Source organism: Callorhinchus milii, unplaced genomic scaffold, assembly GCF_018977255.1.
Source record: "Callorhinchus milii isolate IMCB2004 unplaced genomic scaffold, IMCB_Cmil_1.0 Scaffold16, whole genome shotgun sequence".
Classification (NCBI taxonomy): domain Eukaryota; kingdom Metazoa; phylum Chordata; class Chondrichthyes; order Chimaeriformes; family Callorhinchidae; genus Callorhinchus; species Callorhinchus milii.
The window spans coordinates 1010481-1030624 of NW_024704757.1; the positions used below are offsets into that span (position 1 = coordinate 1010481).

General features: G+C 42.7%; 1 protein-coding gene across 1 annotated transcript in view; it reads left to right on the forward strand.

Annotated features, from left to right (window-relative positions):
- The window catches only part of slc5a10 (solute carrier family 5 member 10), a 56300-nt gene extending 37509 nt beyond the window's left edge, over positions 1-18791 (forward strand). The window contains 6 exon segments of the mRNA NM_001292667.1: positions 5261-5368; positions 8655-8805; positions 11905-12073; positions 13491-13706; positions 17666-17762; positions 18268-18791. Coding sequence (NP_001279596.1) covers positions 5261-5368; positions 8655-8805; positions 11905-12073; positions 13491-13706; positions 17666-17762; positions 18268-18461 — 935 coding nt within the window. The 3' untranslated portion in view covers positions 18462-18791.
- The last annotated feature ends 1353 nt before the right edge of the window (positions 18792-20144 follow it).

Sequence of the window (20144 nt, forward strand, 5' to 3'; positions counted from 1 at the left end):
AAGTGGGAAGTTCCTGATATACTCATTTAATAATTTACGAGAATAACTTCATAAAACTGGAGGAATTTTCTGATGCTAAATATATTTTTAATATTGTAATATTTTGATACTGTGTTAATAATACCAGAATTGGTTTAGCTTTCTACTGCTTTGTGTACATAACTCTAAACTTTAATAACAGTGTCTGTGAATCATATTTCTTAATCAATTCACAATTGATATGGTGGAATATCATATTATGATATCTGAAAGCACTTCACAGGGTTTAACTGTGTAGTGTAGTGACTGTGTCTTTGTAGGCAAATATGGCAGCAGCTTTATGCACAGCAACGTTCCCAAACACCTATGGAGTGAGTGACCAATTTTACCTGAAAGATTGTGGGCCAGGACACCGGGGAAAAACTCCTCTTTTTGACTAATGCCATAGGATCTTCACTGCACTGGAGTGTTAGTCTGGATTATGAGTTCAAAGTCCTGATGTGAGGGCTTGAATGCACAACCTTCTGACTCAGAGATGAGAAAGCTACTAATGACCCAGGCTGACACCTACATCATGCTATAATAACTGATCCCAAAGTATCTAAATGGTGTTTTCTTTTGCATACCTGAATAAAATAAGTTCTTAAAATTAATCCTTCAATTTTTGACATTCTGAAACTGCATTATAGTAGCTAAGTTTCTTTTTACAATCTGCTTTAATCTATCTTATTGTTCAAAAAGCACAATGTTATTTGAACAATATATGGGAGTTTTGTGTTCCTATTCACAATCTTTTCAGCATGACCTTAAATTGACTCCAAAGCAGGTCGGTTGTGCATTAACAATGCAATAAAATGGATAAAAATTAAGAGTGTGAATTCTAAATTCCTGTATAATATTCTATCAAATTCTAAATTTGTGGAGTCCTATAGCTCAGTGAGGGTTATTCATAATAATTTTTACATTTGATATAGTGTCTTATAACATTGTTGACATATCTCAAAGGGCTTCACAGGATTTACTATAAGGTGTAGTGACTGTGTATTTGTAGGCAAACTCGGCAGCCAATTTGCACACAGCAATGTCTAAATCATGCTATAACAGCATGGAGGTGAAAGTCCAATTGAATCTGGGGAATTGCTTTATTTCTAAAGGGAAACTGCTTACAGTAAATATTGTTTGCCAAGCCATATACATTTTGTTGCAGTGAAATTGAACTCAAGTGAAATAATGTTGCCTTTCAAAGTGATTTGCATCATTGAATTACGCAAGTAATTTGTTGATTTACAAAATTTACTGAAAGATTATCACACAATAATAAATAATATTTATTATTAAATACATAATATTTAACATCACGATTGTACTGTATTTGCTTATGAATATTTTTTGTGCTTCGACTGGGTGTCAATGGAGGACAAATTTGTCTGACGCAAGTATGTACAGAATAATTACATTTTAAAGATACATTTCCTTTTAACCCATTAATCCATTTCCTCTTAACCCATATATCCAGGAACCCATTATTTTAATTATTTATTGGCTTTATTTATTCGTTGTTACACAAGACCTGGAACAGGGATCAAATTTCATCTATTCCTTCAATAACAAGTAAATTGGGACATAATTAAATATTCATGAAAATGATTCTGTGCACGCATCTGTTTTGGGAGATAATGAGTCAAGTGCAAATATTAATTCACAGCCCTTCATAAAGCCTGGTAAGTGGGGGGAAAAGCGCGCGCAGGTTATTTGGTTCATAAATTTGTGAATTCACGAACAAAAGGGTTTCCATTATAGGTAATCGAGAAAAAATATTTTAAAAGGAAATTCGAGCCACACAGCATTTGAGTACATTTGAGTACATGTGAAGCCAGAGATGAATTACAGTCAATTGTGTAGTGTAGAGCCGAGGTAGCAAAGTGTTTGCTGCTCTTTGCTGTGCCTGTAACCTGCAAAACTGACACCCTTCAAATAGGTGGAGGAGGACCACAGTGGGAAATAAGATTTATAAAGAATATACAGCACGAAAATAGGCCAATCGGCCCAACCAGTCCATGCCAGTGTTTATACTCCACATAGGTCTCCATCGACTCCTTACTCCCTACCCTCTCCCTCATGTGAAGGTCTCACTTCCTGTCCACTAGCCCTGTTCCCAACTCTTCAAAAACAGCCACCATCACTCCTATCCTTTTTATGTATAAAAAAAATCCCTCCCTGGACCAATCACTGCTCTCAAATTACCGCCCCATCTCCAACGTCCCTTTCGTTTCCAAGGTCCTGGAACAGTGCCGCCCACAGCACAGAACCAGCCCTGGTCAAAGTGACAAATAACATTCTGTCCATCTGCGACCAGGTCTCCCTCTGCCTCCTCGTCCTCCTTGACCTCTCTGCTGCAATCGATACCGTTGAGCACTCTATCCTCCTCCACTGCCTCTCCTCTCACCTCAACCTTAATGGTTCAGATCCTATCTCACACCGCCTCCACTTCATCTCCACAAACGGTTTCTCCTCTAGCCCCCACTCCGTCTCGTGCTGCGTTCCTCAGGGCTCTCTCCTTGGTCCCCTCCTCTTCAACATGCTCCCTCTTGATGACATCATCCGCAACATGTATATGGATGACACCCACCTGTACCTCTCTGCCTCCACCCCCATCTCCGGGACCCACTGCTGTCCTGACGGAATGTCTGTCACACATTAAGTCCTGGATGAAAGCTAACTTTCTACAGTTGAACATCAACAAGACCGAGGCTCTCCTGATTGGCTCCCATTAGCACCTCCACACTTTAGGGGCCGACAGCATCACCATCCAAGGATGCACACTCCACCTCACTGAGCCAGTCCAGAACCTTGGCGTCTTGGCCCTCAACTATCCTTTCTATACCATTTCAGAGCATTAAATTGTCGAATTTAGTCTTAACTTTGCAGCCGGTTTTCTGTAGTTCCTGAAATATTTTACATATAAATATAATATATTTTACATCTAAATATATAAATATAAATGAAATATAAATAAGGATTTACCAAATTCTTGATGGTCTAAAAATTGCTGAGAAAATAGTGAATTGAGACCTGGGTGGAATTTCTACCTCTTCATTCCCAATCCTCCCTCCATTGTGACCAAATTTTCCAAGGATTAAGTAAGCAGGATGCATCACCCTAGGATGACAGGCTGAACACAACTCAAAGCTTTTGAGCAGGAGAAATTTTGAATTTATGCGACATAAAAAGTCACTATACGCAGAGTGTTAAGTTGGTGGCATTTTCATCTATGGGTTGCCTGATGAATTAGAAGAATTGAAGTGGTAAGCTGGTAGCTTTGCAGCATTTTGTTTAGTGCAATTACTTTTGTTTTCTAAAATGTATTGTAGGGAAGCAGGATGGAGCTCAGAGTGTTATGGTAAAATGATTCGTATCTCAAACTCAATGATATGTGTGAGGTTACAGTGTTACAGGAATGAGCTCTGAACGACCATTAGATACGCTGGGATTCTGTAGTCTTGAAAAGAGATGTCTCAGAGAAGATTATACAAGATTCTAAGTGGAATGACAAAGTAAACTTAGAACAATCCTTTCAGATGCATCAAATAACGAGACAAGGATACAGGTTTACAATTGCAAAGGACAATTTCAAGGCAAACCACAAAGCATTTCTTTAACCTAGAGGGTAAATTATGGTTAGACAGAATGTGGGCTACATTGTTGAAACAGTTGAGTTTATATCCCCTGGCCGTTGCAAATTGTTATAAGGCTGAAATCATTGGTTGGGTTACTAGTTTCTTACATTAAGTGTTAAACAAATGGGCGAGAGCTAAATTATCTTGTTCTAACACACAGAACACTTGAGTCACAAAATCTGCCTCTTCATGAAATGCTGAATGAGCATGTAAGTATTTAGATTGCATGAATCACTTTGATTGGAAGATGTTTTGTCTGACCATCTTGATACACAAGTGACTAATTGTGAGTGTTGGTCATGGACTGGGGGCATTAGTGACTAATTGTTGTTTCAGTGCTCCGAGATGCTACCCCATATGAAGGGCACTATATAAATGCAAGGTGTTGGTGATTGAATGACTGACTTGGTGAGAGTTTGAGAGGGGATCTGATAGAGCTGTTTAAGATTATGAAAGGATTCAATAAGATGGCCTTTAATAGACTGTTTCTACTTGTCAGGTAGTCCGAAACGAGGGGGTTTAAATATAAGTGAAGATAGCAGATCCAAAAGAGAGTTTAGGAGGAAATTCTTTAGGCAGAGGGTGGTGAGAATGTGGAACTCATATGCTGGAAGCTGTCATTGAAATAAAAAGCATGAGTGTATTTAAGAGGTTATATGAGCGAGAAAATAACAGAATAAAAAAGGGATATATGGGGCAGTGTGGGTGGTGGAGGCTCATGTGGAGTGTAAATACCTGCACAGATGGACTAGTTGGACTGTTTCCATGTTCTAACATTCTGTGTAATTCTGTGTAAAGGCTGATATGCCCAGACATATAAAGCTGTGCTGTGCTTCCCTTGGTATTAATGGAGATCTGACACACAGTGTTGTGGCTGCCTGAGCTTGCCACTATATGTATTTAGAGAATAGTTCACATTTCAGACAAATAACATCACAGGATATGTACACATTCCAAAGTATTTCAAGTCAGCAGCTTTTTTTCAAACATCTCTGAAGAGCAAAAATCCTCCCCACCTCCAAATTACTAAGAAAGAATTTGCAAAAAAGTGCATACAATTATTAATTCCTGCGGTGACGAAATGCAAAGCCACTTTGTATTAATTCAGTACAGAGGCTTTCATTGCTAAAAAAACTTATGCAAGAAAAAAGTACATTATCTTCATTGCACATTAGTCCAAAACATATTGCTTTCATTGTACTGAAGCTTAACATGTTTAAGATGAAAATTGGTGTTTATGTCAAATAGTCATTTGATCCAAGAGAAAATGGGGGTGAGGGGCAAGAGGCAGCAGGCAGTGGGTTAGCGGTAGCCATATGGGGAAGAAGTAATTTTCTTGTTAAAGTTAAGTGAGTTAGAAGATTAGAAGTGAGTTCAGTAAAACATTTGTTCACACAGGTTGTGAAAATGCAGAATGCACTGGCCCAAAATCTCATAAAAACATGATAAGAATTATTGATAATACAAATAATGCTTGCAATTGAAATGGCTCCTTTCACATCGGAGGATTGTTATCGCTGATCTAAATGTTGTCTTGGCCGTCTTGAAATATTAAGAGTGATTAAGTAGATATTAAATGTGTATGTTTTATTTATTTTGCTCAGATGCAGTTGCATGTGTTGACCCGGAAGAATGTATAAAAGTGTGTGGAACTGAAGTGGGCTGTTCCAACATCGCTTTCCCGAAGCTGGTAATTGAACTAATGCCCGACGGTAACTTTATCTTTCATCGATGTTTGTTTTCTGATGTGCTAAGCGTATCATGCGGGAGAGACACTGTCATTTTTTTCTTTGCAAATTGTTCCTTTGAAGGCTGCACTGCAAAAAAAAATGTGGATGCGGAGGTAAGGTTAGGAATGTGGCTTTACATTTCCCTCATTCTACCTGAGAAAGGAAACATTTGTAATCGATAAAGATGTCATTTTTCCAGACAACAGATGATACTTATCTCATCGCTTCATCTAGATTAGCAGGATTGTTTACTATTTTTGCCTATATCACATTCAAGTTAATATCTAATCGATTATTGAAGTAAAAGTCCACCTGGGTAAATTTAATCTAATTAATTTACTGTTGCTTGGTGCTCACATCCCAAGACAAAGTGAATAAAATGCACACAAACATCTGGTTATGGGGTTTGTCTGGTAACCCACAGTATTCTTCATCTGGCATCACTCAGAGAAGCAGTGATTATATGGGAATCTTCCAACAACAAAGTCGCCATAAAGAACTGTGTAAAGTGAAAGGGAATGAGTAACCACACTGATTGACAGGAATACAATGGGGCATTTGAGAGAGGGATTGAAACACCTGCTAAACTACCTCACCGACTACAAATGATAATAATAATAATAATCCTTGCATTTGATATAGTGCCTTTCAAGTCTTCTAGACGTCTCAAAGCGCTTTGCAGAATACACTGTAAAGTAAATTGACTGTAAATTTATGGGCGAAACACAGCAGTCAATTGCGCACAGCAGCGTCCCACAAACAGTCGTGGATTGAGTGACCAAATTATTATTGTTTTTTGTGAGGGATTATTATCCCTGGAATAGTGATCCGCCAAACGACTAACAACCAGATTCCTATTTACTGCTGGGTAAACAGAGGCGTGTGGAGTAAGGAAACTTGCCCAACGTTTCGCCCTGCCAGGAATTGAACCCAGGTCTCTCGCTTGCAAGGTGAGTGCTCTAACCACTGAGCTACACTGAATCCCTCTGATTCTAACCTTCACTAAGCCAAACCTGTCTGAAAACCTACATCCTTGTCCATGCTTTCAGTCACCTCCCTCTGGCTTCACTTCTGTGAACCACTTTGACACATTTTCCCCACACATGATAGACGCTGTATAAGTACAAATTGTTGTAGAGCAATTCATTTTGTTTTGTCGTGTCATGTTTAAAAGAGAGATGGGAAGATATTTGAGAAGTAACATAGATAGAATAATAATAATACTTGCATTTGATATAGCGCCTTATCACGTCATTGAGACGTCTTAAAGATTTTCATAGGATTTTTACTGTAAAGTGTAGTGACTGTGTATTTGTAGGCAAATTAGGAGGCATATTAACGGGCATTGGTGAAAGAGCAGGGAATTGGTTTTAAAAGAACTGCCAAGATGTAATAAACTTTTGGAACAGGCTCGATTGGTATCCTTCTGTTCCTGTTTTCCTATGTAACTATTCCGATATCACAGACATCGTCAACCTGTCCCTCTCCTCTGGCTCTATTTCCATTCCCTTAAAAACTGCCACCATCACTCCCACCTTAAAAAAACCCTCCCTTGATGCGTCGCAGCTATCAATCTCCGGCCCATCTCCAACCTCCCCTTCCTGTCCAAGGTCCTGGAACGAGTTGTGGCCTCCCAACTGCGCTCTTTCCTCTCCAACCATTCATTATTCGAACCCCTTCAGTCGGGTTTCCGTGCTGCCCATAGCACAGAAACTGCCCTGGTCAAGGTCACCAATGACATCCTGACCATCTGTGACCAGGGCTCCCTCTGCCTCCTCGTCCTCCTCGACTTATCGGCAGCATTCGATACGGTTGACCACACTATCCTCCTCCATCGCCTGTCCTCCCACCTCAACCTTCAAGGCCCTGTCCTTGAGTGGTTTAGGTCGTACCTCTCCCACCATCTTCACTTTGTCTCCACAAATGGTTTTTCCTCCGGCCCCCGCACTGTCTCGTGCGGTGTCCCTCAGGGCTCTGTCCTCGGTCCCCTCCTCTTCACCCTCTATATGCTCCCCCTGTGGTGACATCATCCGCAGAAATGGGGTTAACTTCCACATGTATACGGATGACACTCAACTCTACCTTTCCTCCTCTACCCTCAACTCCACGACCCCCGATGTCCTGACAGCTGTCTGTCTGACATCGAGTCCTGGACGAGAGATAACTTTCTCCAGCTCAACGTGTGCAAAACTGAGGCCTTCCTGATTTGCTCCATCAGCGCCTCCGCACCTCAGGCGCTGACAGCATCAGCATCCAAGGTCGCACTCTCCACCTCTCAAAGCCATCAGGAACCTCGGAGTTCTGTTCGACCCTGAGCTGTCCTTTCTCCCCCATATCCGCGCCACAACTGGCACCGCCTTCCATCACCTCCGGAATGTCGCCAGACTACGGCACTACCTCAGCCCTCACGCGGCTGAAACTCTGGTCCACGCCTTTATCACCTCAAGGCTGGACTATGGGAACTCTCTCCTCGTCGGCCTTCCCGGCCCTCCCTCCACACTGCAGGTCATTCAGAACTCTGCAGCTCGTGTACTGTCCCGCACCAGACACCGCGACCACATCACTCCCACCCTCGCCCTCGCTCGCCCCCACTGGCTCCCCATCCCCCAGAGGATCGAATTCAAGATCCTCATCCTCACCTACAAGGCCATTCACGGCCTCGCTCCCTCCTACCTCTCCGACCTACTATCCCCCTACCTACCCGCCCGTACCCTCCGTTCCTCTGGCTCCGGTCTGCTCCACATCCCCCGCCCCAACCGCCCTACCATCGGTGGCCGGGCCTTCAGCCTCTCAGCCCCGAGGCTCTGGAACTCTATCCCCCAGAGCCTTCGCCGCCTCCTCCCTTTCCTCCTTCAAGGCCGGTCTCAAGACCTTTCTCTTTGACCGAGCCTTCAGCTCTCCTCTCGACTCTCTACCCCCTCCTCGCTCCCTCCCTTCCCTCCCCTCACCCTGACCATTTCCCCCCTCCTCGCCCACTCCCTTCCCTCCCCTCACCCTGACCATTTCCCCCCTCCTCACCCCCTCCCTTCCCTCCCCTCACCCTGACCATTTCCCCCCTCCTCGCCCCCTCCCTTCCCTCCCCTCACCCTGACCATTTCCCCCCAATGCTCAGGTCCTGACCCAACTGTACAGCGCCTTGGGACGTCCTCCCGACGTGAAAGGCGCTCAATAAATGGAATCTTGTTGTTGTTGTTGTTGTTGTAACTGAAAACCCAGTGTTAGTTAGTAGCAAAGCTTTAACTGTTGCCGTCCCCTGATGTGTTTCCAGGTCTCCGGGGCTTAATGATTGCAGTGATGATGGCTGCTCTCATGTCATCCCTGACGTCAATATTCAACAGCAGCAGCACCCTGTTTACTATGGACATTTGGAAAAAAATCAGGAGCAATGCAAATGAACGAGAATTACTGCTCGTTGGAAGGTAGGGTTCAAAGTGTAGAAACTACTGACATGATGTAAAATACACCTGAGCCATGGGGAGGAAGTGTTTTCTTATACAATGCAAAACAAATAGTAACCAAGCAACAGAATCTGTTAGCACTGTATTACTTTGAGCTCAGAGTTTACTGTAATGCTCCATCGCAGTGTTGGGAGGAGCTCTGTGTTGTCGGAGGTGCGTTCTTTGGACGAGACTTTTAACCTTGTTCAGGTGGACGCTAAGATCCCAGGAAAGAATGAAAAGAGAAGGGAGGTCTCCTGCTGTCCTGGACAACCATCCAACAGATACAATTGATCATTCACTTCATAGCTGGATGTGGGATGTTGCTCAGTGCAAATTAGCCACATTTGCCTAAACAAATATCAATTCTACAGAAATCGCCTCTGGAGCATTTTGAGTCATTTTGACTTTGTAGGCATTATATCAAATGCAGGAATTATTATTATTATTAAGAATACACTCGTTCTTGGAGGCCTTCTAGAATAAACTGTCTGGGGTGTAACAGCTGATCTCTCTCAGATAAGGAAATGCTGACAGGGAGTATAGTTTACTGCTGCAACATGATGCAACAACAACATATTGCATTTGTATAGTGACTTTCACGTCAGGAGAACATCCCAAGGTGCTGACAGGATGAATGGGACTTTCTTCAAGCTAAATCTCCATTCTTCCACCTTCTGATATCTTGACTTTCTAGCAAAAAAAATGTTTGATAAGTGACATCAAACAGAGTGGGTAAACCTTCATTATTTGAAAAATACTGAGATTTCAGAAGGTATGTGCTCTCAGAGCACATAAATCAGCAAAACCAGTCAGTGAGATTGTTTCACTGATCGACAGACTGAGGAAAGCTGCTATCCTGCTTACCGAGGTCAAAAGAGGCAATGGCTGAGCCAGGAGTTAAAGGGCCTCGTTAAGGCAGGGAAGAGCAATGAGGATCATCCCCAGTGTTAGAGCAATGATTAGTCAAGCTGGTGCTCTTCAGTTTTGAGAAAAGGGGACCTCATAGAAGTGTTTAAAATTTTAAGTGGGATTGAAAAAGTAAACCCAGATCAATATTTTGGGAAGCATAAGCACAGTAGAACAGGACATAGGTTTAGAGTTGTAAGGATAGTTTCAGGACCCACACCAAAAAGATTTTTTTTACTCACATGGTAATTAATGACTGTACCAGGTTGCCAGGAAAGATGGTTGAGGCCACAACACTGGGATTTACTTTAAAAAGCAGCCTGATGCTCTGATGGGGGGAACAGTAGGATGGTGATTCAGGAGCGATGACATCAGATGGGCTGAAGGGCCTTCTTCATCCAGCCATACTTGTGATCTTGTGACACTGGGGTTGAGGGTAGGGTCAACAACAACTTACACTTATATAGCGCCCTCCACACAGGCTAGCACTTAACGGTGGGGAGCCTGATTCCAAGGTGGGAGGTGGCCATAAGCACAGTTGAACAGGAAAGTCTTCAGGTGGGACTTGAGAGAGTGGGCAATGCGAAGAGATTTAGGAAGAATGTTCCAGAGTTTTGGGGCATAGTGGCTGAAAGCACGACCTCCGATAGTGGGGCGGAGGGTGTGAGGGACGAGCAGGAGGCCGGTGCCAGTCAAGCGGAGGTGCTGGGTGGTAGATTGGGGAGTGAGAAGGTCGGAGAGGGAGGGAGGTGCCAGGGAGTGGATGGATTTGGACACGAGAGTGAGGATCTTGAAGTCGTTCTGTTCGGTGATGGGGAGCCAGTGGAGCCTGGGCCAGAACTGCTGAGATGTGGGTACGGAGTTTGGTCCGGGTCAGTATGTGGGCAGCAGAGTTCTGAATGAGCTGGATCTTGTGAATGGTGGGGTAAGGCATGGTCGGAGGCGGGCAATGTGGCGGAGGTGGAAGAAAGCGGTCCTGGTCAGGGACCGGATGTGGGGGGAGGAAGGACAATTGGGGGTCAAACCGGATGCCTAGGTTGCACACTGGTTTGGTGAGTCTGAGGGAGAGCCCAGGGAGATTGAGGAGTGAAGACGTAGGAGTATGGTTTGTGTCTTGTCCACATTCAGCTGCAGGACGTTTGCACTCCTCCAGGCTTTGATGTCTGCCAGACAAGCTGATAGAACATCGGGGACCTGGAGTAGATGCTGGAGGAGGCAAAGTTGATTTGTGTTCATCCGCAAACATGTGGAAGTTTACCCCATGTCTGCAGATGACATCACCCAGAAAGAACAATAGATCAGGAAAAGAAGAGGCCAAGAATGGAGCCCTGGGTTACCCCACAGGTAATCGGGTGGAGGTGGGAGGAGAAACCATTTGCTGAGATGAAATGGAGGCGGTCGGGTGAGAAGGGGGAGGTGGGTCTCTAGGAGATCGGGTAAGTCTTATTGAATTATTCAGACATTTCTAAACCACCTTGATTTAGTGCCTTTTATGTCAGGAGGATATCTTAAAGCCCTTAGCAGAATATATTATAGAGTGTAGTAACTGTATACTGTTAGGCAAACTCTACGGTCAATTTGTGTACAGCAATGCCCCACAAGCAGCAATGAAGTTAACCACCAATTCTATTTGAAGGATTGTTGGTTGGGACATTTCCCTCAAATCCTTTACAGCAATTCCTCCTGCCACCCTGGTACCAGCCAGTCTGACGGAGAGACCCGTATCCTCACTGCTGGCAAAGAGGGATGCCCCAATATGCCTAGTTAACATATCTGGACGCTAGTGTCTGGTTTGGGTGGTGTTTTTCATGCTGACCTTACACTGGTATTGGTAGCTGTTGAAGGGAAGCAATCTCAATGCTTGTTATGTGCAGTGGGATGCAAACTGATTTGACAACATGAGTAACTAAGCCGCTCACAAAGAGTTGCTTCACGTCATCCACCTCTGTGTTTGTGAGTACACTTCATGGGAGGATTACCACTTTCTTGACAACTACCTGTCGATATTTTCCATTTGGATGCACATGTGACAGGGTCACATTGTGTTGAATCATATTTATGTAAAGATGAGACTTCTCCACCTTTTCAAGTCCATGGTGATATTTGTATATAAAAAAAACACCCTGGAGCATTGTAAACATGGGAGAGTTACTTTCTGTTTTTCCTATTTAGGATTGTGACGGTGATATTGGTTGCTGTGAGCGTGGTATGGATCCCGATCTTGCAGAACGCCAACAGCGGTCAGCTTTACGTTTACATTCAGTCGGTGACCAGCTACTTAGCCCCTCCTGTGACTGCTGTCTTTATTCTCGCTGTGTTTTGGAAAAGAACAAATGAGACTGTAAGTTTCAGCCACTATGTTCCTCCCCTGCTCTCTGGAACTTTTCCCCAAAATCCCCCTGCCTCACCTTACCTAATTGACTTCAAAAACCTTCTACATATCTACCTCTTGGAACATGCCTTTGACTGTCACCCCCTCACCTTAGCACCTTGCTCACTGTTCCACATTGTCCCTGTCAAGAGCTTTGAGGTACTATCCTACATCAAAGGTGTTCTTGTAACTTGCTCTAAGAAGTAGGTGTTTAGTCTACAAATCATACAGCCACTACTCTTTACAGCTTTGAGATGTCATTCCATCATGAAAGGTGCTATGTCAAATGCAAGAATTATTTAACTTCACATGAAGCAAAAGACCTCCACTTATGATAACCATTGGTTTGAGATAGTCCTCTTAAAAAGGTGAGCTGTCGATAGTTTGGAGGGAGGGGTGGGGCTGAGCCCCCTCTAGCGCTAGCCACCCACAACAACAACTTGGATTTATATAGCAGCTTCCACGACAGACGATGTCTAGAGCGCTTCACAGTAACGGATCCTGGGGCCAAGCCAGGGGGAGGGGGAGGAAGGTAACCAAAGGTGACCCACCACCTATGGGCAGAATTATTTCTTTTATGGTTCAGATCATCTGTGCCAGCTCAACCACATCAATTTTGACTTTCACTTCTTGAGCATGTTCGACAGTAAAATGAAACTATTGACTGAATTTTAACCTTTGGCTGAGATTAATGAGGTTTTTACTGAAGTCCTAATGTGCTCTTGATTAGTTTATCAGCAGGAGAAGGAACCTACAGTCTAGCTGCCCTGGTGGTTCAGTGAGATTATCTAGTGAGCATCTGAGCCATGCAAAGTGGGACATTACCAGGTCCCAATTTTGTTTGTGCTCACCTTGCTGAACTCACCCACTAGATTCTGTCCTTAAGAAATATGTACATTCATTTAAGCTCAAATAGAACTATGGTTGACTTGGACCCACTATGATCAATTTAGCTGAAATTTAGATTAGGTTATAGTTAAAATAAATGACTCTTAATTGGATCTTGTTTATATGAAGACTGTGACCTTGTGTGTTACAGGAGTATGTTTTTAGATTGTTACTTTCTCTGGCACCCCCTTCCCACCCCTCCTCCATCATCAATTACTTTATAAAGAAAACCAAACAGACTTGCACTAAGAAGTAGGTGTTCAGTCTACAAATCACACAGCCACTACACTTTACAGTATCTATCACACTCAAGTAAACTGTTGGGATTGTTGGCCAGGGCACTGGGAGAAATTCCTTTTTCTTTTTGAATTGCCCATTGGATCTTTAACATCCATCTGAACAGGCAGACAGGACCTTGGTTTAACTTCTCATGTGAAGGACGGTAGATGAACCTATGGTCTAGTTCCAGTGGATGTATTTGTTACTCTGTTTGTTTCAGGGCGCCTTCTGGGGACTGATGGTGGGTCTGGTTGTTGGCTTAACACGAATGATCTTGGAGTTTGTGTATCCTTCACCACGATGTGGTGTGCCTGACCCAAGGCCCACAATCCTGAAGCGAGTTCACTATTTGCATTTTGCAATCATACTGTGCATCCTGACAGCTCTCATCATCATGACAATCAGTCTGCTAACCAAACCTCAGAACGAGAATCAGGTATAGTATATGCCAGTTTCTTTCTCATTTTGTGTTCATACTAACAACAACTTGCATTTATATAGAATGCTTTGACTCGAGATGCACTAAGACTCGAGATGTGCTTGTCACATTTTGTGAAGTGTCAGCAACAACAATTTGCTTTCACACGTAACAGCTTTCACATGGGAGAACGTCTCAAAGCACTTTCCCAGAGTCTGAAAACAGGAGAAAGGAGTGAGTCTCGGGGAGGGGAGTGAGATGAGGAAATCATTCTGGTAAAGGGGGAAATGCTCTTCCCCGAATGAGGTGCAAAATCAGATACGTTTTATTGGTTTGGATAATCTAGGAATACTTAAACTGCTCCAAATAGAATTCCAGAATTTCTTCAAATCCCGCCTCAAGACCCTCCTCTTCGACCATGCCATCGGTCACCCCCTTTCCCCTCCCCTCCCTTCTCCCCCCCTGACCCCAGCTCGGGTCTGAAATGCTCTCACTGTCCAGCGCCTTGGGACGTCTTCCCGACGTGAAAGGTGCTATACACATGTAATCTTGTTGTTGTTGCATGTATGGAAAGCAAAAACAATTTTACCTTTATACAGCACCTTTTACGTTAAGAGGACATCTCAAAGCACTTCATAGGAGGAGCCTGAGCTGGGGAGGAGTCGGGGGGGTAAAGAGAGAGTGTGGGGAAGGTGAGCAAAAGCATAGGAGAAAGAGAAAGATTTCAAAATGGGCTTCAAACGTGGGCAGGGAAGGGCAAAGCAAGGGAACTCCGGAATGCAGTTTCAGAGAATGGGGATCTTGTAAATCGTAATTAAAAGTCAATTGCTCTAACACCACAGGGATATTTCTTAGTGCACAAATAATTTAGTGAGTAGGAGGCTTTATTCACCAAGTAAAATCCTGTAATGTAAAGCAAAGTCATGTGTGGCAGGGTGGAGGCTGGAAGCAATTATTTTGGGAGTAGTTTTCTACAGAAGTGGGGAGAGGACGGGCTCATTGACTGCTTCGGGCAAAAGACAAAAGTCTGCATTGAAGATTGGACCATTTCAGCCCCACCTTTTGCAGAATGTTGTTGTGAATGCAGAGCTAATGTGGTCTGACCATATTTCATATAGTTAATATCAGAAACTATTTGACTCTAGAGCTAGCCTATTCTACCTTGAATTGAAACGGCCAGACGAGATAAATAAGATGACGTGTTCTGAACCACCCATATCAATGGCTAAGGTTGCTATAAATTGCTATAAATAGCACTGATAAGAAAGAAATTGGTGGAAGGTTAAGGGAAATAAATAGCAAACAATCACATCTTGGTATCTTGTGTGTGTAATCAAGACTGGTTTGTAAAAACTAATCTCTGTGTTGCATAACCTTATTTTGCCAACAAGAATGATTAGAATTATACAAACAGCACAGGAGGAAGCTTTTGGCCCATCGAGTCTGCTCTGGCTCTCAGAGCAAGATGTGTGTTCAATCCCACTGCCCCACCCTATCCCCACACCTCTTTAATTGAAGTGACGACTGTAAACCAGAATATTTATTGTAGGTTTCAGAACAAAGGAGAAGGAACAATCCAAACAGCTGTCTATGCTTGTTTGAAGAGTAATTCTTGGATCTGTTATCTCTCCTCTCCCCGGAAACTATTTGCCCAATGACTCTAGGCCAGCATCTGTGTTGAACTCCGCTCTCCCCCTGCAGTGCTGCAATCCCCCACCATATACTTTCAGATCCTCCAAGGCAGCAGAATAAGACATTCACGTTTGTAGAGATCAAATTCAGGCCTCCTTAGTGCCCAGTTTTTCCCACATGGCCATTTTCCTATCTGGTCATGTCAGTATAAGGAAGTCAAGTCCATTCTCAAAAGGGCTTGGGAATCTCACAGATAGACAACACGCTCACAGACCTCGCTCCTCAAATCCTCTAGGTGTCATCAAATTGCTCTTAAATCCTGCTCTCTTTGACCATTTGTTTGGTTAACACTGGTGTGGGACGGAAAGCTTAGAACCAAGTTTCCTAAAAATCTAATTATGAAGGAAAATGTGTCAAATTTATTGGGAACTTACGATTAATGGCAGCCGTGCTGTGCCAATAACGGGTAGAATCTCATTTGCCCATCTCACAATGCAGACGTTCTAAATATACCCACAGTAATTACAGGCAAGATGCTTAAAAATAAATCTGCCCGTTTGATCAATTAACTGAATACAGTGGGGATTTGGGAAATTGCAGTTACACCAGCTTGCTGGAGACAGCCCAGGGAGCATTGGTGCATCTCCTGCAGCCAGTTTACTCAGTTGGCTGAGGACAGACAAAGTAGGGGAGAGATTGTCAATGGTACCCTGAGCTGGACACAGCCAGGAGTGAGGTTGGATGCAAATCCTGTACCTGAACGCTTATTATGATCATCACCTCAGCCAAGGCTGTGAGAGTTCAGCAGTACCTTTCACGTCGGGAGGACATCTCAAGGCACAAAACATCAAAACACACTGAACTTTTGGTGTTTGGGAGTAGTTGGAATATCATTATTCTTGGAATTCACTTACAGTACATTCCAAATAGGTCTTGGGCTTAATTTTAACTGGGGTAGTGTTATGCTCCTTTTATTACAGTATAAGGTTTATTGCAGATGCAAGTGCTTTTTACCCAGTGTCACTCGGGTAAACTGAGACACAGCAAACCTGATTATTCGGTCAAACTGTCCTGTTCAAAAGCTGGGCAGAGATTTTTGGGAACAAAAGATTTTGGGGTTCATATTACTGTGTGAGAAACTTGCTGTCTTATTTGCATTTAAATTCTGAGCCGGGCTGGAGATAGCCCCATTTTGACATGGAAGACTAATTTAATGATTGATATGTTAAAATTTCTTTTGAAAATAACTGGATCCTGAAAGGGGAAAGTGCAGTATTGATGAAGGGGTTGGGTTAGAACTAAGTGGCATTTTGTTGGATTATTTGACAAACTGCATTCCAGCTAAGACCATGCAGAGCAATGCTCAGGTTATTTCTTGAGGGCATTTGTCTCTAAATCAAAAGATTCACAGAAGCTTGCATACTGTATATTACTGGTGAAATGGTATGCGAAATATTCAACACGTCAGAATACAATGGCAAAGCATAGGTTTTTTAATGCTCTAAAGTTACGAAGAACAAAACTTGATTTCTTACTGGGAAAAAGAAGGTGTCGCTAAATTTGATCGTGTCTCATCTTTCACTGCCGCACTGACACACCCGTTTTATAATAATAATAATCCTTGCATTTGATATAGCGCTTTTCAAGTCTTCTAGGCGTCTCAAAGCGCTTCACAGAATAGACTGTAAAATGAATTGACTGTATATTTGTGGGCGAAAGCAGCAGCCAATTGCGCACAGCAGTGTCCCACAAACAGTCATGGATTGAAATGACTCATTTATTATTGTTTTTTTTGAGGGATTATTATCTGGCGTGTGGAGTGTGGAAACTTGCCCAAGGTTTCACCCTGCCGGGAAGCGAACCCAGGTCTCTCACTTGCACCCATAGATATAGAGTTCCTATGGGTGGGAGCAGAAAGGCTGAAGGCCCATTCACTGATGATGGGGTAGGTAGGGTTGTGGACATGGAACAGGCAAAGGAAGCGGGTGCAAGCTTTCCATAGACATGACTACAACAGGGGTCGTCATGGAAAATACCAATATGGTCAACCCTGCACTAGAAGGTTGAAGGTTGTGGGTTCAAGTCCCACATGGGATTTTGAGAAAGAAAGGTGATGAAATACAAATCTGCATTGAATTGATTTTTATCAATGTGGTGAGGGTCACAGGCTAAAGGCAGTGATGGATTGATACGTATCACTATAAGCCAAGTATTCCTATTTGTCTACAAATACACAGTCACTGCACTTTACAGTAAATCCTGTGAAGCGCTCTAAAACTTTTTGACAATATAAGGTGCTATATCAAAATGCAAGAATTATTATTATTATTTTAACTGTTGTTCAGATGAAAAACGTTACCTGGTGGACATTGTCGCAAGAGAGAATGCAGCCTGAAATATCACTGTCGCCCAAGAGACGTTCGTGGGAAAACAGAAATGAGGGTACGATCGTTTACTCTTTCATTGTGTATTTCAGGTTTGAGAAGACGCCAGAGATCTCAAATTCCACATAGTCTCAGCCTGCAAAGCTGTTTTGTCTTAATATTTACAGAGAAAGAGGAGAAATTCCAAATAAAACCCAGAATTACTCTATCTTCTTAGCATTTGAGAGCATCCAAGATTTGGCAAATTCTTCATCACGGCCTTAATTTAAGTTGTTGTTCTGCACGTTATTTCAGTCTGCCTGTTCAGGTGGATGCTAAAGATCCTGTGGCTCTACTTCAAAAGAGAAGGGAGTTTCTCTTTCCTGCTGTCCTGGCCAAGAATCCCCCAGATAAAATTAACCACTGAACTCATAACTGATGAAAAATAGCAGACGCGTTTGCTTTCAGGCTGAGGCCCCTGGACTTGACAATAATTATTTGTGAAGTCCTCTAAGATGTAAATAAGTTATATTTTGATTGAGTCCATTAAATTGCGTTTAAGTAATGTTTCATCCCTGTGCTAGGTCCAGAGCAGCCGGTACAACAGAAATGGTCCTGGACTAACCTGTTCTGCAGTACCAAGCCGAACCGTGAAAACCGAGGCAATCAACGCGCCCTTCCTGACATTTACGAGAACCCGTTCTGGGCCCGAGTATGTTGCATCAACGCAATAATCCTCATGTGTATTAATGTTTTCTTTTACGCCTATTTTGCCTGAGAAGCCAGGAAATACCAAAACAAACCTCTAATTGTAGGTTGTCTCATCTCTTTTTATATCATTGGTGTACTGTCTAGTGGACAACTGGAGAACAATTTTTATCCGTTAGTTTTATAATGATTGTAGCGCGTCACAGACTTGCTGTGTTCCTCTGACCTGAAGGACATCTCCAGGACTGTCTGTTTGGCTCTCTGATCTCTTTGTGAGCTTTATTATATGCCGCTTGTTTTGTCTACACATATCTTCGATTCCTTTTGGTTTGCTGAGTCGTTCATTCCTGCACATTATTAAGGCCCTATACTTCAACAATATATATCAGATTACTATGTCAAGTGAGTGACTGTTCTCATTCTTTACTGCTTGCCTTAATCACCCTTCTTCAGAATGAAAAAGCATCATTCTGCCATATGTTGATAATTCTCCTCGAATTAAAGTATTAGAGAAGCCTATTACATGGCTCTACAGTGAATGTCCCGTTTCCATCTTTATACTAATATGCACACAGCCCATGTCCTAGAAGGAACCACAAGGTGAATAACCAATTTTATTTGGCCAGAATACTTGCTATCAAAAGGATATTTGAAAAGAAAATTTCCCTTTTCTTTTCAAATAGTGCCACGGGATATTTAATGTCCATCTGAACAGGCAGATGGGGCCTTGGTTTAATATCTCATCCAAAGGACGGAACCTCCTCCTAGTACTGCACTAGAGTTTCAGCCTAGATCATGAGCTCCAAGTCTCCAACATGGGACTTCTCCCACAATTATCTGACCCAAAGATGAGAGAGAGCTGCCAAATGAGCTAGGTTAACCCCTAAAGTTGCAATGCATTCCGACATCTAGATTTCTCAATCTTTGGATTATCAGTTTTATATGGGGTGTAACGTTACATTGGATACCATGTTAGGAACCTTAGTATTATTTTTGGCAATAGATTACTCATGTGTATTTTGTATATTTTGTGGGTTTGTTTTGCTCACAAAAAAATTCACAGCTAATCCAGTTCATAATATATTCTGTGAAGCGCTTTGAGATGTCTCAATGACATGATGAGGTGCTATATCAAATGCCTTAATCACCCTTAAAAGGTTATTATTATTAAAGCAGCCCAGAATGAGATCAGCTAAGATAGCACAGACTGAGGATCAAGTGCAGGACACTCCTGGCCTGAATGATTCATTGGATAAACAAATTCAGCCAATGGAAGAGCAACACATTTAATGGAAAGACTAGCACAAATAGATGCTCTTATGAATGAGGTCAGGATTGTTTTGCTCCCAGTCTTAGATTACTGGACAGTGGCTATTTATTCTGTGTTTAGAAGAAGTGAGTGCAAACTTTGACTTGTTGTTGATCAAACAGCTGAATCCCTTAGAGTTTAAATTTCTATAATTATAATGAATACTTTTGACGCCTTTAACTGTTGCTGTCACTCAAACAGGACAAAACTGACACTTTATTTTACCTTCAACCCAGCATATCTATTTAAGGTGTCTTGTCAAATGGTGACAAGTTTAATAAGAAAGCAGAATATTTATGTTACTCTCGTCAGCTTTTAAGTCACTTCTTGTAACCTGCCCTTCCTGAATCACTCTCAGTGAGGCTGACATTCACTGTTGTAAACATATTTCTTATTTTCTCATAGACTGCTCCCAGACATGTAGCTCAGGAGTCAAAATCTTAT